The sequence below is a fragment of the Xyrauchen texanus genome, chromosome 6 (genome assembly GCF_025860055.1).
Source record: "Xyrauchen texanus isolate HMW12.3.18 chromosome 6, RBS_HiC_50CHRs, whole genome shotgun sequence".
Taxonomy (NCBI): domain Eukaryota; kingdom Metazoa; phylum Chordata; class Actinopteri; order Cypriniformes; family Catostomidae; genus Xyrauchen; species Xyrauchen texanus.
In genome coordinates, this window is record NC_068281.1 from 27,660,678 (window position 1) to 27,688,393 (window position 27,716).

The following is a 27,716-nucleotide window of genomic DNA, read 5'->3' on the forward strand; positions in this document are numbered from 1 at the left end:
TGGGAGATACACATCGACTCCATTGTGAAAAAGGCCCAGCAGAGGTTGTACTTCCTTCGCCAGCTGAGGAAGTTCAACCTGCCACCAGTGCTGCTGAAACAGTTCTACTCAGCAGTCATTGAATCCTCTGCACTTCAATAACTGTCTGGTTTGGTGCAGCTACGAAATCAGACATCAGAAGACTACAAAGGACAGTTCGGTCTGCTGAGAGGATTATTGGTTGCCCCCTGCCCCCCCTTCAAGAACTATACACTTCCAGAGTGAGGAAAAAGGCTGGTAAAATCACTCTGGACCCCACTCACCCAGCCCACTACCTTTTTGAACTGTTGCCTTCTGGCCGGCGCTTCAGAGCTCTGAACACCAGAACCGTCAGACACAGGAACAGTTTTTTCCCTCAGGCCATCCATCTAATGAACAATTAAATTGCCCCATTGAGCAATAATTATGTGCAATACACAGTTTAATTTTAATTTTAATTTATATTATCCAACATATCCACTTCTGCCATTACTTACATTGCTCTGTACATAATATACTGTTTTTTGTTCTTTATATACAGATTGTATTAGATTTGCACTACCTGTGTGTATGTGGGTATGTATGAAGGTGAGTGTATATGTATAATTATTTATTTTGTGTTCTTTTTTGTTTTTAATTACCTATGTCTTGCTGCTGTTTTTGGTATTGTTTGTATTGTTGTTGACTGGAAGCTCCTGTCACCTAGACAAATTCCTTGTATGTGTAAGCATACTTGGCAATAAAGCTGATTCTGATTCTGAAATTGTAATCTGCAAATATGTAGAAGGCTGTTTTCATAAAGATGAAGCATAAGTGGAAACAATAAAGTAGCCTCGACTTTATTTTGACTTGGCATCTCCAATAGTCGAATACCTCAAACTGTTGATGAAGTAGGCTAATCAGTCAACTGTGTGCGCACTCCTGTCATTGGGTGGACTGCTTATGCCCCAGCCGTGCTTTTATTTTTAATATGAGGGAGGGGGTTCCCAGAAAATACCTCCTCCTGCTGTTCTTTAGCTCTATCTCTTGAATATCAAACACTCGACGTCTCCATATTGGAAGCCGAGATAAAAAACACGGGGAAATATGAAGAGGCTCTTTTTGACGATGCGTTAGACGTACCGATGTCGGGTTTCTCCTCGCCAACTCCGAGAGTTTAAACGCAAGCGTTGAGACATTGCGCATGTCATTTATTCTGCCCACATTTAGAGGTTTCATGGTCAGCTCGCTAAAGCTATCTTATATTAGAAATCCAGCCTGCGACTACTTGTTAGCCGTTCGGCGTAATCTATTTCGCATCACTGTGGGCTAATTGATCAAATGTGTATCCGCGACGCGTATTTTAATGCAACAAAACGCAAAGATTAGTGTTCGGGTGCAGTCCGTTCACCCACGCTAGCCCGAGCGACAGCAGTCTGCCTGGAGATCTGCCATTAACTCGACTTGACTAGCTGTTAGCACAATCTCAAACACGGACACGGCCAGAACTCGCTGGAGAAAGGAGCTAACATTTCGTTTCCATGGACAACACGTCCATAATAACGCAGGTTACGAACCCCAAGGAGGAGGAGATACTCTCGTCAAATGCTGAGAAAGGTGAGAGGTGTTTTTGGTGTTGAAGTTGCTCGCTGTTAGCCTGAGCTTTATCCACCATTTTAAACGAGCGGGCTGCGTCCGCGAACGAGAAACATTTCAAGGATTGTGCGGAAACATGGTGGCGGTTGTCGTCGTTCGTTACATGCTTTTATGTCACCATGTTTTTTTTGTTGTTGTTTTTTTAAAATACTGAAGATACTTTGAGAGTGTTGTGTTTTTAAAAAGTCAGCCGTCTTGAATTCGTAATGTAAACTAGAAGAGGCTGAAAGTTTGGGCTCCGTTAGCGCTTGTGTCACTCGTCATGTGTGGGTGGAGATCAACATAAACATGATTTGTTTTTCTGTCAGAAGGCAGCAGCGCTCTGAACATGGCATAAGCACAGTTTTTAAAGGGCTCATATTTTATTTTTTTGCTCTGTTTGAATAGCTTTTAGAAGCAGTGCGGGCGAATTAGCTGCGGACTAAGGACTTTGATTTGTTGTTGTTCTTTCAGTCAAGTCAGCAGAAGCAGTAGTTATGTTGGTGTGATATTAAAGGGATAGTTATCCCAAAAATAAAAAATGCTCTCAATTAATCACCCTCATGCCTTCCAAGATGTATTTGACTTTCTCTGTTCTGCAGAACACAAATGAAGGTTTGTAGATTATTATTTATTTATTTTTTTTTACAATAAATGGCCACTTTCACAGTAGAAGAAGAAGAAAATAGCCTACTTAAATATTAAGCTTTTTCTCAGCCACACCTATCACATCACTTCAGAAGTCATGGATTGAATATACTGGAGTCGAATGGATGCATTTTATGCTGCCTTTGTGCTTTTTGGAACTTAAAATTTCTGGTCACCATTCACCTGCATTGAATGTACCAACAGAGCTGAAATATCTTTCTACAAGTCATACACATCTGGGATGGCATGAGGGTGAGTAAATTATGAATTTACATTTTTTGGGTGAACTATACTTTTAATTTGTTTACATTCTTTACTAAGTCAGGCCAAAAGTGGCTTTACTATGTCTGGTGGTTGAGTTTCTTCAATTGTGAGGCATTCGACTTTATGCTACATTCAGCATAGCTGGCTCTGAGTGCATATCTCTGCTGCCGATATACAGCTATTTTTCCAGAGCTGCCTCTGGCTACTCAGTTGAGGATGTCCGGCTCAGTGACAGCAGGGTGTTGGATGGAGCACTTCCAGGGCTTTACTTTTGACCTCAGGGTGGCTGAGTAGAGAAAGTCTTAAACAGCTGCCCTCTCAGAAGAGCACAGAATAAAGTTAAACCCTCTAAAATGATTCTTATGCTGTTGATGGCCTATTAGGCAACACTTTTAATACCTTTGTGCCCTTACAACTACTGGAGCATATCTTGATCTCATCCACCATTAGTACAGGCTTCACTCTTCAAAGTTTCTCCAAGATGCAGCAAATGAAAAGGTAATATTAAGCCAGAGTCATAGTAGTATTATTTACTACATAGTAGTAGAATTTTTAAAGGCAGCTGCATCTTCTTGTGACTTAAGCTCTGATGGTATCTGATAGTCCACCGCAGTGATCAATGTCTCTGCTGTCAGCAGTCTTTTTTGCATTCTGTCCACAATGAGTAAGTCTCTTTACTTCACTGTGTTTTAAGAAGATGAGTTCAATCTGACCAAGAGTGATTGCAGAAATCTGGACATGTATAAATCAAATTATGTGTTGCTAACCTGAATGCTAAACAGTTAAACTGATGTGATGCACTGGAATTCCTGTGGAAATATTTTTGGGCTGAATGACGATATACTATATATATTTTGATATTGTTTATGTGGGTTAACTGCTCAGTTGTAAGCCAACTAAATGTGAGGTGTCACAAACACCTTTATTTATAAGAAATTGATCAAAATAATGTGCAAATACAGGGTTCCTCTTCCTGTTTGAGAATACACACAGCTGTGTAAATAAAAAAATTACATGAAACAAAAATAGTCTAATTTCTGACAATAATCCTTCAGTTGTTAACACAATAACAGACTGATTGAAAAAGTAAACATACAGGTTATCATTTCCTACTGAACAAGATACACAGCTTTGCAAATATAAAATGTAAATAAAAAATCTTTATAAAATATATTGAATTAAAATATGCACAACTCTTGAGAAAACCTCTTCTTTTATTTAACATAATAAAGATGATGGAACAAAAAAGAGTGAATTACATGTTTTCCTTTCCTGTTTAACAAACTATATCTCTGTGCAAATAACAATGAATATGTAAACATAAAATATAAACTGAACTACTTGCTCTGAGAAAGCAGTTTAATTTTCAACTGATCTGAACACTTCAACAAATGACAAAGCCTTTCCTTGTGTGTAGTTTTCTCACAGGTTTTGTGCAAGGAATTAGTGCCTATCAACAGACTCAGGCGTGAGATATGCCCTTTGGCAGTTTACAATGTTAACACTGCAACTGAAATCCCTCTCAGAAGGTGTGCTGGTGGCTGGGACACTAAGATATTTCTTTGCCAGGTGGCTCAGTGCTGGAACGAAAATGTCATGTTCCTTCCACTTGAGATGATCTGTATCACTCTCTACATTGACTGACTCCAAGTATCTTGTAAGTTCATATTCAATAGCCTGCCTCTGTGTCAGGTTGGTACTGGTGGTGGCTGTGCTCTTCTTAAAGAAGCTTGGGAAGTTGCGAGTGTCTTAACTGGTGGTGACACAAATGCTGCTTCCTCTTGGTCTGCAAGCATGGGCACAGACTGAAAGCATCTGATCAGCCAGCAGAAACTCCGCTTCCAAGACAGCTTTGTGCGTCAACAAGTCGAACTTGTCACTTGAGACGTACTTTGTTTTGAACCTTAGATCCACAAGTGGGGCCATGTCCAATAGGTCACTAGTGGCTGTGTCAGCATACTTTGTGTTGAGATAATCCACAATGGTGGTTTTGATGGATTTAGTCAGCTCACTACCTCATCATGTGCCAGAAGACTTGTATTAAAAAGATGAAGCACAGGTCTGACATTTGAGAGAGTAACATAGTCCCCTGTGAAGTCCTGAAGGGGTCTGAGAGCCTTCTGGACCGCATCTAGGACCTCTATATCCTGCCAGGTAAGGACTAGATGCCTGGATTACTTGTCAGAGGACAAAACTTTGGCAAGGGCACCCTGCTGCTCCAGAATCCTCTCAATCATTTGCTACCTTGTTCCCATCTCGTAATGGACTCTGTTATGAGCTGGTGAGTGGGCAAACCCAGCTGAATCTGAGCTTCAGCCAATTCTCTCTTTTTCTTCCAGATATAGGAAAAGCTGCTCACTATTTTCTAGCACAGGGAAATATCCCGAGAGATGCGGTCATCATCCATGCCATGTCACAAATTTAGAAAAATCTTTTGAATATGTTTTTATTTAATATTTTTTTTTTAAAGTTTATTACATTTTTATTTAACAAATAACAAAAACTTTAAAATGTTCTGAAATCACTTAAACCAGTCCCTTTCTTCAAATTGTATATTTATATTATTATTATATATATCATATTTATATGTTTGTATTAATTTAAAACTGTTACGCAGTCAACTCCTTCAGCATACTCACCAACTGCGAGATGAAGCTGGTGACTAAAGCACTGCATCCACTTAGTCAGTTGCACTGCTATGACAACGTTGAGTCCCGTTGTCGGTTGTTAATGCAACCAGTCCCCTTTCATCAAGAGTCCAGCTTGTAAGGGCATCCTGCAGGGCTTTAGCCATATACTCTCCAGTGTGGTCTTGGGGAAAGTAGCATGTTTGGAGACATGGACTTTTCAACTCCCAATCTTCAATAAAATGTACAGTCAAGCTCATATATGGCTTGCATGTTCTGCTCGACCATATGTCTTTGTCAGTGCGTAGGATCACTTTTGCGAGCCGTTCGGATTGTTTTTGTCTGAATTTACTGTACATTTTTGGTAGTCTTCTCTTGTAAAGTAGTGACTGCTGGGCAAATCGTATCTTTGAGCCATTGTTTTCAGCAGCTTTTTAAATCCAGCTTTGCAACAGGGACCATATCTTTAGAAATGTGGTAGGCTACCACCTCCGTTATATCACGCCACTTGGCACATTTCTTTTCATAGGGCACACCCTGAGTAAATGAAACTTGTAAAGAGGTTTGTTTTGGGGCAGAAGGGTTTCCAGTCTGGCTTGCAACAGCACAACCTCCACGAAGTTTAATACATTCTTTGTACTGTAGTTTATGTCGCTGTTGTAAATGGTGAAAGAGGTATGTAGTGCTTCCAGCATGTGTTGTGACATGTTTATTGCAGTCTCTGCATATTATCTTGCTCTGTTGCTTATCTGACCTTTTAAACCCGAACCATCTCCATTTTGATTGAGCCATTATTTTTCTTCTTACAAACCAGCTTATTGTTGCTACTCCATGTTGCTTCAGAAAACGGGAGCGAGTGAGTGGGAGTGGGGTTACGTGCGGAGTGTGAGAGGGGATTAAATGCGTTTTAATGCAACATCCATCTATCCAACTATATCTCGATGTTAACTATATTTTCTAGTCCACTATCACTTTTGAAAATATATTGATATATCTCCAAAACTCGATACATCACTCAGTCCTATGTGGAAATAGTTTATAATGCAACAAATTGCAAATTTGGGTGCTTATATGTGTCCATAAACAGATGGAAAAACAAATAGGCAAAGATCATGAACACATAGGCCTACACAGATTGTGAAGTCTTTCTTGTGTTGTGCAGTTTTCCATTGAGGCGTTGCAAACAGACTCATTTTGACAGGCTACTCTGGGAGACCTTAAAGGTGCACTCATTAATTTTTGTTCCTCTTGTGAGTTGAGGATTTAATCGGAGCATAAAATAACGTGTGAAAGTGAAGAAATTATTACTATTGCATAATATTATATAAATATTATAAAATATATGTATAAATTATATTGTATTTATTATATAAAAAATGATAAAATATGAGTTCAAAAAAGTGTAAATTTAAAATTGACCAAAAATAGATATATTTTAAGTATTTAGAAATATTTTGACTTTTTTTTTGTCATTCATTAGTTTTAAAAGCCTTAACCTGTTAACCTGCACCCCCACTCAGGGGCTCACAGCTGAAAATGACATACCTGAATTAAAATAAATATAGCTCCTGAGAACAGTGTACCACAGGCACAATTAAGGTCTCTTTGGAAAGAAGACACTTGGCACTCTACTAACAATAAATCAGAGTTGATAATGCTCAAACAAATAAAAAGTTATAAAAGTTGAAGTGCCTCATAAATAATGTGAACTTCAAAAAATGTTTTATTATTTCATGTACAAATATATAAAAATAGACCTGGAGGAATCCAATTAGGTAAAGGATTGAAAGCCACAAGTCTCATCAGTTTATATTTCAAATTTGAGGAAGATATAATGAAAAATGGGGTTCCTGCAAGCTTTTTTCCAAGACTATGTCAGTTCCCTTTCTCCCTCCCCTGCCCGAGGCACATCCCCAGAAATGACATCCCCAAACTAAAATAATTGTAGTTACTGAACAATTTGCTCTACATGCACAATTTAGACATATTTAAAAGAAGACACTTTGGAGTTTATTACCCAAATGTAAAAGTTGAAAAAACTTACACCGAAAAACATTTATAGAATTTAAAGTGTCTTGAAGATAATTTGTACTGCAAGTAACATTGCATTATTTTATGAAAAAATAAATGAAAACAAACCTGGAGGAATCCAGTTAGGTAATTGATTGAAAGCCACAAGTCTCATCAGTTTATATTTCACATTTGAGGAAGATATTATGAAAAATGAGATTTCTGCAATATTTTTTCCAAGACTATGTCCAGGTACCAAGAAGCCTCCTTGGATACCTCAAAAAGCAACCTAATGACCAAATGTTATGAAGGGTACTGCAAGCTATTTTAGTCATCATATACACTGTTCCATGCTTTTTCAGTTATAAAATAATCCACACAGCTGTTGCATGGGAAAGAATGGAAAGATAATTAGCACCGCATGTCAAGTAAATAATTCTGTATAGTTTTTATGTGGCTGGCCATTCAATCAACAATCAAACTGATGGGCAGTCGTTTAGACAGCATTCATACTAAAGGTCGTCCATACAATCAAACTGATGGGCAGTCGTTTAGACAGCATTCATACTAAAGGTCGTCCATACAATCAAACTGATGGGCAGTCGTTTAGACACGTATAATGTGTGCATGTTACATAGCAACTCACCGATGTAAAATTGGACCATCTTTTCCGTCCTCAAGCATATCACCCTCGACGCTGTCTTCACTCTCCTCAATTTCGGTCATCGCTGCTTCGAGTGATCGCAAATAAAACATCTTCAGCAGAAAAAACTTCTTTTGACGATCCATTTGATGAGATAATCCGTCCAGTAAGTAAGACGCGAAAACAGATGTTGACTGGGGAACCGTCTTTTTACTATGGCTTGTTTGTTGTCAAATGACGGGGTGTGGTCACAGCCTACGTCGCAGGTTAGCTCCTCAATAGAGAGTGGCTGATTCAAATAAATAAAAAAACATCTTGTTCGCGAGGAATTTAGACTTCCGGGTATCGTTGGAATCGTGCACTGCTTGGCTACATTTTCTATCAGTCATATAATTTCAATTCTTTCATTGGCTTTCGTTGTAAAGACAAAATAATAGGATCAGCATATCATGACATCAAAAAAACTGACCGCAGTGTTTGGATATTTTGACCTATATATTGCCTATCTTTGTATTTGTGTGTGTGTGTGCGGTCTTAATTTGTTCATTACACTCTAAGCAACACACCCATATAACGTTCGGCTACCGGAGTCTGTTTTTATGCATAATTTTATTGCATAACCGACAAGTATGATACTTCACCCTGAAGAAACTTCGATGTAAACAAAGGAATAACCATCGATGTTACAACGTTATTGTTTCTTTGGACTAAAAATGCTCTATGGGATGTTATTCAGTGGACCCTCACCTTTCCATTCAATCTGGAACTTTTAGCAGTGGATGCGTGTGTGGCTCGTTATTACGACACTACTGGTATGTACTCCGTTTTTGATTACGTGTGTTTTGATCTGTACTGCTTACATAAATGCAAGAAATACATTCGTTATAAGCTTTTCATCGAAAAACAGAGCTCTATCATCGATGCTTGAGGCTTACACCTTTAAAATGATATATAGTTTGCCAAGATTAATGATGTTCTTTCACGTTAAATCTATTCATAAACATTAAACTTGTGGGGGGAAAAAACTCTTCCGTGCGCTGGCGCTCTGGCAAAGGTTAACAGGTTAAAAGGAAATCATAGTTTATTCCTATTTTATTATTTGATTTAGATATTATAGTTAAATATGTAAAATTACATCTTAAGGTGTATGAAGCGCTATAGAATTACTAAAAAAAACTTTGCCAGTACAGTAAGACAAAATACACATGCTAAAAATACAGTTGAAGTTTACATACATTTAGGTTGAAGTAATTCAAACTTATTTTTTTAACCACTTCACAGATTTAATATTAGCAAACTATAGTTTTGGCAAGTCGTTTAGGATATCTGTATTTTCCAACAATTGTTTACAGACAGCTTGTTTCACTTTTAATTGACTTTATCACAATTCCAGTGGGTCAGCAGTATACATCCACTAAGTGAACTGTGCCTTTAAGCAGCTTGGAAAATTCCCAATTTGCCAGTTAGCTTCTGGTAGGAGGTGTACCTGTGGATGTATTTTAAGGACTACCTTCAAACTAAGTGCCTCTTTGCTTGGAAACTAGGGCTGTCAATCGATTACAATTTTTAATTACATGGTGTCCCGATTAATTAATCGCATATACAAATATTTGCTGAGAAAGCCCCTCATGGGGTTCCGGTGACGTCATCACTCTGAATGGCAGTTTAAACAACAGCTCCTCCGGGAAAACCAAATAATTGCCCCGTTAAATTATCAGATATAACTTTTTTTAATTCTGTTTAGCTTGAAAAGTGTGGCAAGAATGGGAAGAAGAGATGGAAACAAAAAATGCACAGCTGGAGAAACTGTGAACGAAGAAAATGCAGGGAACAGCTCTCCTACGCAGGTACAAGATGGCGAAGCTAACGCGAGCCTTCAACCGAGTGAGGCGGCAAGTTTAACAAGGGTTCTGGAGGAGATAAGGGACTTTCGCAAAGACACAAAACAACAACTAACCGAAATTATCTCAGAAATCACCAGTGTTAATCAAAAATTGGCGGAGGCAGAAACGCGAATTTGAAAAGTAGAAGATCGCGTTCAGAATATGGAGAAGGTGATGAGCAAGATGATGAAAGTCATCAATCAACAAGAAAACAAATTACTCGACCAAGAAGGGAGATCTAGAAGAGAGAACATAAGGCTCTACAATGTTCCCGAAGGATCAGAGGGCACGTCAACGGCGATGTTTGTGGAAAAGTTACTGCGAGATACACTGGAGATCCCTCCAACTACGGACCTTGGCATCGAGAGAGCTCACCGCATGCTCGCCCCAAAACCCTCCGGCAACGGGGGAGATAAACCACGGTCAATTATAATCAAATTCCACCTCTACAAAATTAAAGAAGAGATTCTGCTCAAAGCCTGGGCAAAAAAGAATGTGTATTTGAATGAGAGACCGATATACTTTGACCAAGACTACCCCACGGCAATTCTTCAGAAACGTAAGGAATACGCGGATGCTAAACGAGTATTAAAACAGAAACAGATCCGGTTTCAGACCCCGTTCCCCGCTAAACTACGCGTGTTTTATGATGACGGGACGCGACTATACCAATCGGCAGAGGAGGCAACCGCAGACATGAAAGATAGGGGACTGCCCATCAGTGTAATCACGCCGAGGGAGAGCCTAGCGGAACAGCTATCCCACACCGTCTGGGAAATGGTTAGAGGCCCGAGACAACAGAGAGCGGAAGAAGAGCGAGAGAAGAATATAAGGGAGAAACTGCAAATTTTCAGAAGGGGGCCCCTATCCCCTCCAGAAGAGCTTTAAGTTTGTACTAATTTCAAACCTCTGGTGAGCTAAGTAAACCTGAAAAAGCTGGTGCAATATTCACTTTGAGAGAGATGCGGTAAGGTTCATTTTTTCATTGCCTAATTTTTTCTCTCTCAAGTCATTTATTATTTATTTTGTGGACATCCCTCTCCCAAATTTAAACGAAAATATATAGAAGGTAGGAATATACAAGTTTTTTTTTGGTGAAATGTACACTGAACTTTCCATTTATTTTTGTGAATGCTGCAATATGGGCCCTCGACCCACATGGGAGAGAGATTTTCCCCCACAGCTAGAAGTTCCATCTAGCTCAGTTCAGGGTCATCTATTAGAGACCCCAACCTTGGAATCATTGTTCTGTTATGTATGTTTTTTTGTTCTTGTTTATTCAGGGAGAAGATTAATTAAGTTCTGTTTAGCTGAGTTGGTTAATGTCTTTAGATACATATGATTAGGCACAACATTAAAATAATTTCCTTTAATGTCAACGGGATGTTGAATCCAGTTAAACGCAGTAAGATTTTATCTAATATGAAGAAAGAACAAGCTCATATAGTGTATTTACAGGAAACACATCTGAATGATAAAGAGCATGAAAAACTGAGGAGAATGGGCTTCTCCGATGTGTTTTTCTCTTCATATAAATCAGGACATAGAAGGGGAGTCGCTATTCTTATTTCAAACAAACTAAATTTTGAAAAAATATCTGAAATGGGAGACAAAGAGGGCAGATATATCCTAGTAAAGGGCAAAATATATGAGAATCTAGTTACTCTATTAAATATATATGCGCCCCCAGGAAGTGATATTAGCTTCTTCCAGAGAATTACTAGTATTATGACAATGGAAACAAAAGGTTTTCTGATTTGTGGTGGAGATTTAAATATACATTTAAAACCAAAATTAGTCTCCTCTAGTGGAAACAACTATGACAAGGGGTCTCGACATAAGAAAGTTAATGCACTTTTTGAAGATGTTGGTCTAATTGATATATGGAGAGATTTTTTTCCTAACAGAAGAGACTGTACTCATTACTCCGCACCCCATTCTCTATATACCAGAATAAACTATTTTATAACATTTGGAAAAGATAAAGATAAGATGCATTCATTTGGAATCGGGACAATAGATATAAGTGACCATGCACCAATAGATTTATCCATTGACTTTAACCTACAACCAAAAAATAATACATGGAAATTAAACTCAAGTCTATTTAATGATCCTTGTTTTAAGGAACAAAGAATTTAATGACAATGGTGAGGTTTGACCTCCTATCCTATGGGATACTTTGAAGGCTGTCTTAAGAGGTGAAATCATAGCAATATCTTCGTATAAGAAAAAAAAATGAGAAATAAAACATTAGATGAACTACAAAATGATTTAAGGGAACTAGAAAAAAGACACAAATTAAGTTTAGCAAACGATATACTTGATGAAATAAAAAAAATTAGGGACAAGATTAACAATTTAGCTATGCAAGAAGTAAAGAAGAATTTAATGTTTCTAAAACAGAGATATTATGAAGGGGGATCTAATGCAATGAGAATATTGGCATGGAAACTGAGGAAGAAAACTGCAGAAAATACAATTCATAGAATTAGGGACCCAAGAACAAAAGTGATAAAAAGTAAGCTAAAGGAAATTCAGGAATCTTTCGAGGTTTTCTATAAAACTTTATACTCAAGAGTTCCAGGGAGAAATGTAACTCAAATTGACAATTTCCTGAATTCATTAGAGCTACCCACTTTAAGTGAAGAGCAAAATAGAAGGATGACCACTGACATATCTGAAGATGAATTAAAAACAGCAATTAGTAGGCTAAAATTAAAGAAGTCACTGGGATCAGATGGTTACACGGCAGAGTGGTATAAGGAATTTAAAAATTAATTAATTCCGGTTATGCTCCCTACATTAAACTGGGTTCTGAAAAAAGCACAAACACCACCTAGCTGGAAGGAGGCGATAATATCAGCCATACCAAAAGAAGGCAAGGATAAATTAGAATGTGGATCCTTTAGACCAATATCAGTTCTTAACGTGGACTATAGATTATTTACCTCTATCATGGCCAAACGATTAGAAGAATCTTTACCTAAATTGATACATAATGATCAGACAGGTTTCATACGACAACGTCAGACACAAGATAATATACGAAGGACATTACACATCATGAATCATATACAAAATAATAATATGGAAGCAATAGTGATAAGCATAGATGCTGAAAAAGCATTTGATTCAGTTAATTGGACTTTTCTCTACAGAGTTTTACAGATATTTGGATTACATGATACAATTATAAAAACTATACAGTCTCTATATGATAAACCCACAGCTAAGATTAAAATCAATGGATACTTATCAAATAGTTTTACCCTAGAAAGGGGTTCAAGGCAGGGGTGTGCATGGTCACCATTACTTTTCGCACTATATTTGGAACCATTAGCTCAATACATCAGACAGAATGAGGATATCAGGGGAATCAACATTAAAGGAACAGAACACAAACTTGCTTGTTATGCAGATGATATTCTGATATATTTATGGCAGCCAACATATTCATTACCAAAACTGAAGCAGTCACTTGAAACATATGGCCAATTATCAGGATATAAGATTAATGTTGGTAAAACACAGTTACTTTCGTATAACTATAGAGTACCAAAGGAAATTAAAAACAGATACCCCTTGGTATGGTAAACTGAATCTTTTAAGTATCTCGGCATTAATATGCCAAAGGATCTCGCAAAACTATTTGAATCCAATTATTTACCTATATGTAAAAAAATTAAGGAAGATATAGGAAGATGGAACTTAATTCCTTTCTTTAGTCTCAGTTCAAGGATTGAATCTATTAAAATGAATATTTTGCCTAGATTATTAGACCTATTCCAGACCTTACCTAAATCAGTTTAATGAATGGGAAAATATGTTATCAAGATATATATGGCAGGGTAAAAGACCTAGGGTTCGTTTTAAAACATTACAGCTAGCTAAAGAAAAAGGGGGCTGGGGATTACCTTCTTTAAGAGATTATTATTTTGCAGCACAGATGAGAGCCGTGATATGTTGGTGTAACCCATCCTATGAAGCTCAATGGAAAAATATAGAGGAGAAACTATCGTCCATCCCTATACAGGCAACCCTTGCTGATAGCAATTTACAAGGTCACATAAATGTTATTGATAACCCATGGATAAAATGCACTCTTAATGTATGGAAAACTATTATAATAGAATATAAATTAAAGAAGGATATTGTGCCTCTTAAATGGTGTGCATACGACTCTGAGTTTACGCCAAATAGATTCGATACTAGATTTAAGGACTGGACGGATAAAGGATTAACAGTTTTATGTAATATAATAAAAGATGACACAATAACTAGTTTTGAAACACTCAAAGAGAAATACTCATTAGAGGCACAAGACTTCTACCGATATTTACAGATGCGACATTTTGTTAATATGAGGATGAAGAATGTGACTGGGACAGGGAAAGTTATAATAGAATTATTCAGAAAAGCATACAACTCAGATCTGTTTGGTAGAATTATTTCATGCATATATGAATGTCTGTTAAATCTTAAAACACACTTAACTTCCTATATTAAAACAAAATGGGAGAAGGAAGGAGGAATGAGTATATCTGAGGAAGAATGGACAATAATATTGAAGTATCAATGGAAATGCTCCAGGTCACAGAAATGGAGGGAGTTTGGTTGGAAAAATTTGATAAGATATTTTATTACACCCTCTCAGAAATCATATCATGGTAGTAATGCTTCTATATGCTGGAGAAAATGTGGAAACCAAAATGCAAACCATTACCATGTTTTTTAGGATTGCTCTGTTATTAAGGATTACTGGAGAGGAATACATAATGCTTTACAATATATTTTTAAAGGTGTAATACCATTTGATAGTAAAACCTTATATTTTGGATATATACCTCAAGAATGGTTAAAAAGAGAGAAATATTTAATGAATATATTGCTGGTGGCTGTAAAGAAGAGCTTTACCAAAAAGTGGTTGTCACAGGAGAGCCCTACCCTAAATGCATGGATAGAAATTACAATGGACATTTACAAATTGGAGAAGATAACAGCATTTTTAAATCATAAACTGGAACAATTTGATTTGTGCTGGAAAAAATGGACCAAATATGCAACATCTCAAAGACCTGATTTTATTTTCTAGTTAATATCCTGAATGCCCAGAAAAACTACTCCCTACATGTACATAGTTCTTTCTCTTTTTTTGTTGTGGTTTTGTTTAAAAAAAAAAAAAAATTTTGCATTTCTGATGAATAGATGTATGGTGTATGTATGGGCATATATTTGTATGTTATGTTTGTATGTTCTTGACATGAAGATACTCAGTATAATATCTGAGGTAAATCTGATTGAAGTGTAATGTTTATATGAGAAAAGTAAATAAAAAAAAAAGAGAGAAAGCCCCTCATATAACAATAATTCAACATATAATGATGAAATAATGATAGTTATTTTTAAAATATTTAAAAATTTTATATATATATATATATATATATATATATATATATAAGGCTGTCGATTTAACGCGTTAATTCAGTGCAATTAATTTGACTAAAAATAACATGTTAAAAAAATTAACACCATTAATCGCAATGCCCCGGACGTAATATGGAAGATTCCTGAGAAATGCGAGCTTGTAGTACCACCTGTTTACTCCAGAGGGCAGTAAGTGAAACTTCAGCTGCATGGCAATGCGCAGTTTATATAGTGAAGAAAAACACCCTTGAGCAGCAGAACAACACAAACGTGCATCACGTTCTTTCGTTCAAAACACTTGGAGCGCAAATCCAAACTAAGGGATCTCAATATGTGTTCTAAGTATTAAACTATATTTAACTTGACACAGTGACCTAAAAATGTATGTTTATGACGCAACGCATCCAAGACGCTACACAAGCATGTCTGACGCAGATGTTCATTGACGGATCCTTAATCAAGCCCTCATAATAAATCTCCAACTGATTGACAAATTCAATTGTGATATGGATTGCTGTGAACTGTGTGCCAATGATTGGATTATGATCAATAATATGGTAGTAAACAATACATTGTATTCTAAAACCGCTTTTTGTATTGTCTTATTAATGATGAACTCTTCTGCCACAAGAATGTAATTCACTTTAATTATCTGAATATGTATTTTTATATATATATATATATATATATATATATATATAAACATTTAAAGATAACTATGTATCATTATTTCATCATTATATATAGAATTTTTGTTATATGAGGGCCTTTCCCAGCAAATATTTGTATATGCGGTTAATCACGATTAAATAATCGGGACACCGTGTAATTTATTTGATTTAAAAAAAATTAATCGATTGACAGCCCATATATGTATATATATGTGTGTGTGTGTGTGTGTGTGTGTGTGTGTGTGTATATATATATAAAAATATTCAGATAATTAAAGTGCATTACATTGTGGCCAGAGGAGTTCATCATTATAAGACAATAGATTGACAAGAGAAGATTAAATGTCAGGAATTGTGAAAAACTGAGTTTAAATATATTTGGCTATGGTGTATGTAAACTTCTGACTTCAACTGGACATTCTCTAAAAAACTAAATATCGTATGTAGTGTTTCTAAAACAAGATAAATCAAATTGATCTTGTTTTAAGGATTTTTAGATATTTTTACAGGAAAACAATAATAAAAAAAAATATTCTCAAGAATACGATTTTTGCCCTAATGTCAAAGGTCTTACTAGAGAAAAAGAAATTATGATCCAAAGTGAAATTTCTTGATAAAAAAATATATGATTGTGCCTGGTAACATGTGCATGTAAAATGGCTAGAAATAGCATTTTAGCTTAGCGTAAATCTGACAAATTACACAAGGTTTATTTCTATTTCTTCTGCTCCAAACTTACTTCAGACTTACTTCTCTGTCTGCTCGTATGAATGTAACATTATAAAGTGTTTCACCGCTTCTTAAATGCACTTTGGATCACATCATTTATATGTATAAATGTTTTCCATTTGAAAGTCTAAATATTAAATTAAACAAATGACAATAAAATGCAAAGTATTCTCATCAGTAATCAAAATAAGTTTTGAATGTAACTGTTTTCTAATTACCAATTATTTAAATTGTAGTGGAATACAGTTAATTATATTTTGTATTTTAAATACATAATCCTGTTACATGTATTCCATTACTCCCAAACCCCAAGGAATTTCTGGGCCAATAACCGATAACTCGCAGCTCATTGTGGCCGATACTGATATATATTTATTAAAATGTTCTCATTTTAAAATAGGTGTAATTTAAAAGCTTGGAATTTGGACTGCTATTTAAGGTTTGACGGCTGTAATATGAACCATAAATGTGCCTATATTACAGATGTGTGCTAATTTAAATGAGAAATAAATAATGATGCACTTTCATAAATTATGGTGCCCATTTACCAGTGGCGATTTCTCAGGGCCAGCAAAGCCTTCTCTGCTAACATGCCTAATATATAAATGTTTTTTTCATCCTTTCATTCTCATTGACCATTTTGACTATGTATTTTCAATTGCTTTCCATTCCCAATTCATCTACAAACGAATAGCAAAAAACAAAAAATGTATCCAATCAGAATTTATTAATTGATACTTACAAGCAATGTGACAACTGTTTCACAAATTGCATGCCTGAAGCCGAGCTCATTAGAATTTCTGCAAAAAAATTCAACACTGCAGTGAATAGGCATCTAAAGTCAGATTGTCAGATTCATCAGTCAATCAGATTGATTTATTTGTTCTTGGTGGGTGTGGTCTTTTGGATATGTCCCAGTCCAGGGCTTCTAGCTGGCCTTGAGTGATGCAATCACGCTGTACGTCACAATAAGTGATGTACGTAATTTGAAAGCGAAGAGCACGAGATCTTGCTGGCGAGTCGGCTGTCATCAATGCTGGTATTGCCATTGAGAAAGAGATCCTTATGGTTTTAAAACCTAAGATGTTCTGCATGATTGTGCTATTGATTAGTTAAACAGGAAAGGAGGACTGATTTTCACTTCAAGTAAACTGGTAAGTGCATTTTGCATTGTTATAGCAACATCAGGAGTTTTCTAAGTGTAAATTAGGCTGCTTGAGCATTCAGTGTCGGATCAAGTTTAGAAAAGTAACCGTGTACCCTGACAAAGCAATATTTATTGCAAGCAACATTTAAATCACAAATATTATTAGATATATTTTTCTTCGTATTAGACTTCCTTGGTTTTGGCTTTCATGCGTGGACATGTTTTAAAATGTCAATTAGTATTATTAGTTGACTGCCACGTAATGTATGATGTCCATAGGGTGTCTTTCATTGTGAAACTGTGTTTTCTTAATGGCATGAATCGCACTGATGGCCCTGGGCCGTGGCAACCATTTACATAGTTGTTTACGGTAATCCTGGTGACTGCTCACAGAGAGAGAATAATTAACTTCAAACAGCTGAAATGTATTAAACCAAAATGAGGTGATAAACTGCATATAATGATTACTAAACAACAAACCACACAATACAAAATCTCTGTATACATGGTGTATTCTTAGTGCCGGCAGCCAGACTGCGAGTGCAGTGGTGGTTTGTGTGTGTTATGAATGTGCGTGCTTGTGCTTATGCTTGTCTCATTAACAGATGCTTGTTACAGCTCTCATCTGTGACAGTTCCACTGTATAACTTTTTCAATGTGTGCTTTTGTGCTTGCCTAACCCTAACCCTAACCCATGCTGTGATGTAAGTAACGATGTGCTATTTCCCATATTCTGTATGTAATAATCGAAAACAATTGCCTCATCCCAGATAGCACACATACGTCCCCAAGATGTCTTTTGATCTAGATATCACAATCTGATAAACATCTGCAAAGCATCTTAAAAAGATCAGATTTATGAACATTCCAAATCATAAACATCTCAAAGACATCTTCTGAATGTCTAATAGACATCTGAGTGGAAATCGATACAATATGTCTAATCAATGTATTGCAGATGAGCTAACATAAAATAGACGTCTTCCAGATCTAGTTACACACATCTAATAGACATCTGGGAGATTTTGTGTGCTATCAGGGATGTAACGGATGCTTTTGTCGCGTTTCGTTTATTGCCTCATGAAACAAACAAAATATGGGAAATGCCGTTTGTTACTTACAGCAGATGACAAAAACCAGCCCCTTTCACTCACACAGACATGCTGTGGATGCACACTTGAACTTTGGCTTGAGACTGCCCGAGTCTCTGCCTGAAGGAAAGACACCACAGGTAGTCAGAGAATTTCAGCCACATGTAAATAAATGTAAAACTTTTCTGCGAAAATATCGGTATTAATGTGTTGATTTTGCTGGGAATCAGCCAATAATATATTGCCCGCTGATATATTGTGCATCCCTAATACAATATATTGCGATACGTAACTATTATGGTTTGATTTCCTAATGATTCACTTCAATTTTATTCCAATAAGTATAGGTATATATCAGTTATGCCCATTTTGCTTTCAAATGAAAGAAATTATCTCTCAGTTAATGTTTTGTTTTTTGTTATCAGTAGTTTTTCATTACTAATGGTCACTTTTTTTTTTCTTTTAAAAATATAAAAATTTCATGTAGTCCAGCAATAAATAAAATGTTTAGATGCCTAATTTGTTCTAGTTACAAATAGGCCTACTTGCATCAATATGCAGAACACGCTAAAACCCAGTACTGTTTCTTTAAGTATATTCTTACCCAGCATATACTTGATTTACAAAAAATTATGTTACCAATCCTTTTAAATAATAATGATTTTTTTTAAATAAATACACCTTGTATGAGCCTAATTAGAAGCTGCTGTCTGCATAGAAAGTCTTACAGTATTTTGCCATTTGAAAGATTAGTCTGATTTAAGTCACTCGGTTGCTTGACTATAAATATGAGCAGATTGTATTCCGACTGTCAAGTAGATGCATTATTTAGGGAAAATATACATTCAGTTGAGTTGATCATTATCACAAAATAAACCCTAACAGGATGATCAGTTTTGTATCATTACTGCTTGTCTGTAGACCATCCCAAGTTTTATTTGAGAAGAAAGAGATTATGGAGTTATGCAAGAGACATAAACAAGCCCTGCTATGTAGAAAACAGCTTGGGACATCAGTCAATTATACAGTTTACAAGTCAGCTGAATGCAAGATTGACCAATTAAACTCCTGAAAGCTGTGCAACAAGGCGTTATTTAGATGTGATTCTAAATGTTTTAGAAAAAGTGTTTCTTATTCTTTAAAATGCAAGGCATGAAATGTTCTGCTGTAGGATTACACACGGAAGACCAGAGATGGCTAGAGGGGTGTGAGAGGAATGCAGGGCCCCCATAGGTTGTTCATTTCGTTAGCACCTCCTCTTCATGTGGTACACCTCCTTTCCTCTCTCCCTCAAACATTTCTTGTCTGTGCCTCAGTACTTGTCACTGAACCTTTAGGAATGAGGGAAATTAGCCTCTGTCCCTTAAAGTGGAGTCGGCAGCCAATGAGTGCAGGGACTAGGGTATAGGAGCTTAAAGGGGACGGGTGTGGTTTGTAAGTGAGTGGGGTTCAGTTTCATTTCTTTTCCCTTCTTGTCACTATTTTTAAAGGCCCTTCTCTTGCTGGTGACCTTAGAGTTAACATTTAGAGCCTTTTGCCGTTGCACTGGAATGAAGTCATATTATTAATAGTGTCTGTGTGAATGAGGAGAGGATAACCGCAAGAGGCTTTGATGTTCCCTCATTATGTGCAATCCATGGGTATAAAGTACTTCAGATCATTGTGTTCCCTGGCCATAATAAATTATAATAGTTTAGAGTCTGAGCTTTAATTAAACATGCCATTTGACACATGCATCCTGCATATAGAGAAAGGCTTTTCCCAAAATGGTGTTCGGACATTCACACCACCACCAAGTGTTCTAATAAGTCTTTTAGAAATGTATTCACTAAGTATAGGATATTTTAATTAGGGGTTTGTTTAGCGAGCTTCACTATTTAGAACTAGAAGTTAATTGGAACCTTTACAACACACTTACAGTTTTCCTTATTTTACTTTTACCGTTAGCAAATTATTACTATACCTCTAATGTGTCTGGTTTGACGGTTTCTTCAATTGATATGAGCTCTATTTTAGGTTTCATAATTCAGTATAGTTATTGATAAATCACGTTCAGTTATTAAATCATGGTCTATGTTAATGCTGTTAAACATAAATAAACATCTTGGGCAGGTGTGTACACAATATCAAAAAAATCTAATAAACTCCAGCATACTATCGTAGCTTGTAAGTCTTTATATTAGCTTACAGCCTTTCGGTCAAAGACCTCCTTCTGGCATTATCTTTATTTCTATATCACTGTTACCATAACAATTTACCCAACTAGTTTAACCAATGATGGTGGCTATGTGCTTAACTGAAGCAGAAGGTGGTGGACATTCTCCTGCCGGTATCAACTGAATATTTTTTGTACACTAAAGCTTCATGCTAAATCATTTTTATGGACTTCTTGGTCTATTCAGTTCACAGAAGAAAATCCAATGGCAGCCAGAACATGCAATTCATTAAATTCCTCCCTTTCTTTGTGACTACACTAGGGCTGGGCTACATGTGAAAAAATATTTTTGTGATAATTGCCTTAAATATCGTGATATCCGATTACATTGTCAAACCCCCAATAAGGGTCGTCAATTTTTTTTGGCTTTATTTATTTTGTTTTAAAATATTATTAATTTATTGAAACACAAACTTAAGACATTTCTAAATTCAATTTGCATTTTAAACTAAAGAAAAAAGCATTAAAATAACGAAGTGATCAAAAATTAGTATTTATCCACCTCCCCAAATCCAAACATTTACCAAATCCAATGGCTCCATTTGCCATCACACAAGCATCCGTCAACGACACCAGATTGAAAATTACTAATAGCCTACAGATTAACAACTAAAGACAATTATAAATGTAAAGACAGTGATAATCTAAATAAATAAAGCCTAGTAAATTCCCTTGTGTTCCCAAATAATGCTCCCAAATGTGTGTTCGTATCGAATTTGTGTTTGTATCATGTTTTGGTAATGCAGTTAATGCTGCCAAAAGAAAATAAATAAAACTCAATTTTAGGTTCAAGTTGAACGTGTCTTATATTACTTTATGATTTATTCACTTACGTCTCTGTTTCTTTAATACAAAGATATATACAGTGAGGAAAATAAGTATTTGAACACCCTGCTATTTTGCAAGTTCTCCCACTTAGAAATCATGGAGGGGTCTGAAATTGTCATCGTAGGTGCATGTCCACTGTGAGAGACATAATCTAAAAAAAAATCCAGAAATCACAATGTATGATTTTTTTAACTATTTATTTGTATGATACAGCTGCAAATAAGTATTTGAACACCTGAGAAAATCAATGTTAATATTTGGTACAGTAGCCTTTGTTTGCAATTACAGAGGTCAAACGTTTCCTTTAGTTTTTCACCAGGTTTGCATACACTGCAGGAGGGATTTTGGCCCACTCCTCCACACAGATCTTCTCTAGATCAGTCAGGTTTCTGGGCTGTCGCTGAGAAACACGGAGTTTGAGCTCCCTCCAAAGATTCTCTATTGGGTTTAGGTCTGGAGACTGGCTAGGCCACGCCAGAACCTTGATATGCTTCTTACAGAGCCACTCCTTGATTATCCTGGCTGTGTGCTTCAGGTCATTGTCATGTTGGAAGACCCAGCCTCGACCCATCTTCAATGCTCTAACTGAGGGAAGGAGGGTGTTCCCCAAAATCTCACAATACATGGCCCCGGTCATCCTCTCCTTAATACAGTGCAGTCAGCCCTGTCCCATGTGCAGAAAAACACCCCCAAAGCATGATGCTACCACCCCCATGCTTCACAGTAGGGATGGTGTTCTTGGGATGGTACTCATCATTCTTCTTCCTCCAAACACGGTTAGTGGAATTATGACCAAAAAGTTCTATTTTGGTCTCATCTGACCACATGACTTTCTCCCATGACTCCTCTGGATCACCCAAATGGTCATTGGCAAACTTAAGACGGGCCTTGACATGTGCTGGTTTAAGCAGGGGAACCTTCCGTGCCATGCATGTTTTCAAACCATGACGTCTTAATGTATTACCAACAGTAACCTTGGAAACGGTGGTCCCAGCTCTTTTCAGGTCATTGACCAGCTCCTCCTGTGTAGTTCTGGGCTGATTTCTCACCTTTCTTAGGATCATTGAGACCCCACGAGGTGAGATCTTGCATGGAGCCCCAGTCTGAGGGAGATTGACAGTCATGTTTAGCTTCTTCCATTTTCTAATGATTACTCCAACAGTGGACCTTTTTTCACCAAGCTGCTTGGCAATTTCCCCGTAGCCCTTTCCAGCCTTGTGGAACCTTGTTCCACGAGACCTGTTCCAGCTCGCGCTGCAAACCTCTGATCAAACAGCGAATCAGACACAAGCAGTAGCTATGTTTTCTTCCACGTTGTGAATTTAATTTATGTGAAAAATCAGAAAATCGCAAAAACAATGTGCGGATAAAACCTTGTTTCCATCCCTTGCGTTCAAAAGGCAAAAAGTTCTGGGACCCACTATGTGTGTGTACGTTCCTCCATCATAACTTTGCGCTGTGGATGTATAAGATGTTCTTTAAAAGGACCTATAAACCTGCTCTTTGGGAAAAAGTGCAAGTTTGTGTTTAACTTATTTGCTCTGCGATCTCTATGTAAGCTTTGGATTTTTAGGACAGCTGTATTTTAGAATGACCAGGGTAACAATTCAGTTGCAATGATTGGTCTGCTGGTTCGTCCAGTTATGAATGAATTATTCAGTCACATGTTTTTTTTATATGCATCTTGTATTCCTGTTGAATTCAATAGGAGTTTATTCGGTAAATGTGTTTCCATCATGGATTATGCGCATTTATACTTCTTATAAAATCAAAACATTATACACCAAGTGAGCGTATTTTTTCTATGCACATTTTGCAGATTTTATTCACATCATGGTGTTTTCCAATCCTAAAATGCGCATAAAAAAGCGTTGATGAAAACATAGCTATTGACGCCTTTTCTTTTGTCTATTTTTTTAAAATATGATAAAATTAGTTTCTTCAAGCACATGTCTTTGTGACTAACAGCATGTCTTGTCCAGGGGCATGTCTAGGGGGAGGCTGGGCGAGGCAGTGCCTCCCCTAGGATAAGATCTGCCTCCCCTGAGAATTTGAGAAATAATCTGTCCATCTGATCAGAGGCAGCCGATTTTGCCGGGGCTTCAGCCCCGAATGTTTTGAGTGTAGCCCCGAATGTATTTTGAATAGTTGACTGACAAATATGAAACCGGACAAAAGCCTATGTAAACCCCCGAAATCATAAGTTGCCTTATTTCATTGTGCTTTGGCTTTGCACATACTGCATACAGCCTGTAAAAATAGACATAGGCATAATCTAGCCTATAGAATAAGTTCCTTTGCTGTCGGTAGCCTATGGGCGACTCCGTTTCTTCCTCTCTGTTGAATATGCAGCAGGTAGAGGAGGAGCTTGCACAGTCGATGACATCAACTAACGTTACTTAGTGGCGAGTTAACGGCAATTAGCTGGAAAGACAGCAAAAATTAAGCAAATGAGGCTTTGGGGATTTTTCCGAAAGAAGTCAGTGGGTAAGAATTCACAGTTGTTTTTGTCCTTAAAATCTTAAGATCATCATCTAGCTGGCTTTCACTCGGTAGCTCCGAGTTAACGCAGTCGCCTCTCACGCCGGAGACAGTGGTTCGAGCCCCGTTCGGAGCGTACTTTTCTTGTTTATCAGGTGTTGTTTTTGCTAAGGATAACCAATAAGCATTAACATAAAATGTATGTGTGACTTGTTTTGTGATATGAGTTTGTAGTAAATATACATCTTGATTTGATTAAATGGTTTTGTAGAGTGTAGCAAAGATGAGCAACAGACTGAGGAGCAGCAGCAGCAGCTGTGCCAGAATCAGGCATGGAAACTGGTAACAATTAATCAGTCACTTTACTTTAGAGAAAGTTATCTCAATGATCCTAATGAAAGGATTTTGACAGATGAATTATTCTCATAGAGATGATGAGAATTATATACAGTTCGATGCCATAGTGTGTCAATGAACTTAGACTAAAGTCATTCATGTATTGCTTTAACTTAGGATCTTATACATCATGTCAAAAAATATAAATTATTTATATTCAATATTTTTTTTACCTCACTTTTCTCACTATAATATAACTCTTTTGTGATGACTTTATGTTAATGTACATGAAAATTCAAGAATCATGATAGATATTAGGGCAATCCCACTGATCTGCTCTTCCCAATACATTTTCTTCAATGGTATTGGTCCACAATTTGACATATGTAGCACTTGATGAATTAGTTGTTTGAAGCTGATTTGCAATAAGTTATGTGCTGTATCTGTTCTTTTGCATCACAGATGATTCAGGGAGGAGAGAGGATGTTGAGGATAGTACTAGAGTGGAAGATTTAGGAACTGTAGAAACAGGCCCAGCCAGAGCAAAAGTCAAAGAATACCCTCTCACCAGCTTTGGACTACAGGGAAGTGGTTGCTAGTGTGAAAATAAAATTGTCTGGGCTAAGCCCGGATGTCCTTCAATGCTGGAAACGCCTCTGCATCTGATGATAAATTACAATTTAAAAGTGGATTGTTTTGTGCATATTTTTCCATCGCTAGCAGATGAGTGAGGTCTGACACAACAAAAATCCAGTTTAAGCCCTATAGTCTAATAGGGGCCCTGTGCCTATCTCTGGGTTCCTGGCTTAGAAAAAGATATGCACTAAAACAGATTGTGTGTAGTATAGCTTAATTTTGCGCCGATTTATTTCAATTGTTTATGTTGCCCCCCCAAACAAGCCAAATGCCCCCCCAAACATGAGATCCTGGTAACCCCTCTGGTCTTGTCATGTGTCACCTGTTGCGGGTAGATGAGCGAAATTACCCGCGCATGAAATACATTTGGACAAAGGGCTCACGAACTGGATTCAGCTTCGTCGCATTTGGCGGGTGCTAGTTTCACACCCTGGTCACTGTTTAATATATTTGGCGACTTCCCAGATCCATGGTTTTGCCATTTCCCGATATTGTTGATCATGTCTGTTCGGAAACAGCGTCGGGATGTTTGTAAGACATCGTAGATATCCGATTACATTGTACTATCGCCCAGCCCTAGACCACAACAGCCTTTTTGCTAAATCCAAATTTTGTGAGATGAATACACTTAACTTTAAACCCCATTCATTACAGCTACACATATCATTATTTGCATTTATTAGCGAGTCTGTTGCCGTCCTTATAGAGTGTTTTCATTGGCTTGGATTATGATAATGTTTTTGGGAAAATCCTTTTTATACACGCAAATTAATCTGAATTACTCCTATATTTATGACAGTTTCATGAATAATCTGTTGAATGTGAACATTACCCCTTTATTCATTTTCCACATCCAAAAGAAATGCAAATATTGGCTAATACCTTTGTAGCATGCATCCCTTGTAAATTGTTGCAATTTGTTTTAAACCATATATGTCATGTTCTCTGTTCTCTTCTTAGTTTCACTGTCCAACTGCAGTCTGAAGAAGAAAAGGACTCATAGCATCTTCAGCTCATTGTTCTGCTGTCTGAGGAGTTATGATGCTGAGCCCCCTGTCATTCCCAACAACAGCAGCATCCCTCTGCCCCCACCCGTGGAGGAGAACGGAGCTCTACCAAAGGTGAGACATCTATTAACATGCCCCCTAACAGCACTCCTCTTGTATCAGGAGAGCAATCACAGCGGTATCGGGTGCATATTGATCCAGCGTCTTTGGTCTCTATTTGTGACCACTGTTTCAGCATCAAGTTGAAATTAAGCTCTCTAATAAACAGCCATCACGTGTGCTTTTCTTGTTAAACAGATTGTTTTCCTTAGTATGACAATTCTGTCATAATTTACTCACTCTGATGTTGTTTCAAACCTGTGTGACTTTCTTCCATGGAACACAAAAGGAGATGTTTGGTAGAATGACAATCTCAGTCAACATTCACTATCATTGCATCTTATTTTCCATACGATGAAAGTTAATTCTGACTTATACTGTCATTCTGCTTTTGTGTTCCATGGAAGAAAGTACAGTTTAAGTCAGAGGTTTACATACTCCTTAGCCAAATAGATTTAAATTAAGTTTATTTTGTATTTTTTTTTTTAAAGAAAACATTCCATGTCTTAGGTCAGTTAGGATCACTACTTTATTTTAAGAATGTGAATGTGTGTAGAGAGAATTATTTATTCCAGCTTTTATTTCTTTCATCACATTCCCAGTGGGTCAGAAGTTTACATACAATTTGTTAGTATTTGGTAGCATTGCCTTTAAATTGCTTAACTTGGATCAAATATTTTGGGTAGCCTTCCTCAAGCTTCTCACAATAAGTTGCTGGATTTTTGGCCCATTCATCCAGACAGAACTGGTGTAACTGAATCAGGTAGGTAGGCCTACTTGCTCGCATGTCTTGAGATGTTGGTTCAATATATCTACATAATTTTCCTTCCTCATGATGCCATCTATTTTGTGAAGTGCACCAGTCCCTCCTGCAGCAATGCACCCCCACAACATGATGCTGCCACCCCCATGCTTCACGGTTGGGATGGTGTTCTTCGGCTTGCAGGCCTCACCATTTATCCTTGCTGAGCAGCCTTTCAGGTTATGTCGATATAGGACTTATTTTACTGTGGATATAGATACTTGTCTACCTGTTTCCTCCAGCACCTTCACAAGATCTTTGCTGTTGTTGTGGGATTGAGTTGTACTTCTCGCACCAAATTACGTTCATCTCTACGAGACCGAATGAGTCTCCTTCCTGAGCGGTATGATGGCTGCATTGTCCAATGGTGTATATACTTGTATATACATACAATGAAGTATGTACTATTGTTTTTACATATGAACGTGGTACCTTCAAGCATTTGTAAATTGCTCCCAAGGATGAACCAGACTTGTGGAGGCCCACAATTATTTTTTTTTCTGATTTCTTTTGATTTTTCCAATTATGTCAAGCTAAGAG

The 27,716-nt window shown here is 37.0% G+C and overlaps 1 protein-coding gene across 2 annotated transcripts in view; it reads left to right on the forward strand.

Annotated features, from left to right (window-relative positions):
* Positions 1-1,040: 1,040 nt before the first annotated feature.
* The window catches only part of ctdsplb (CTD (carboxy-terminal domain, RNA polymerase II, polypeptide A) small phosphatase-like b), a 45,185-nt gene continuing 18,509 nt past the window's right edge, over positions 1,041-27,716 (forward strand). For both annotated transcript variants that reach the window (XM_052128424.1, XM_052128425.1), the window contains exons 1-2: positions 1,041-1,614; positions 26,229-26,389. In XM_052128424.1, coding sequence (XP_051984384.1) covers positions 1,539-1,614; positions 26,229-26,389 — 237 coding nt within the window. In that variant the 5' untranslated portion in view covers positions 1,041-1,538. The remainder of the gene's footprint in view (positions 1,615-26,228; positions 26,390-27,716) is intronic.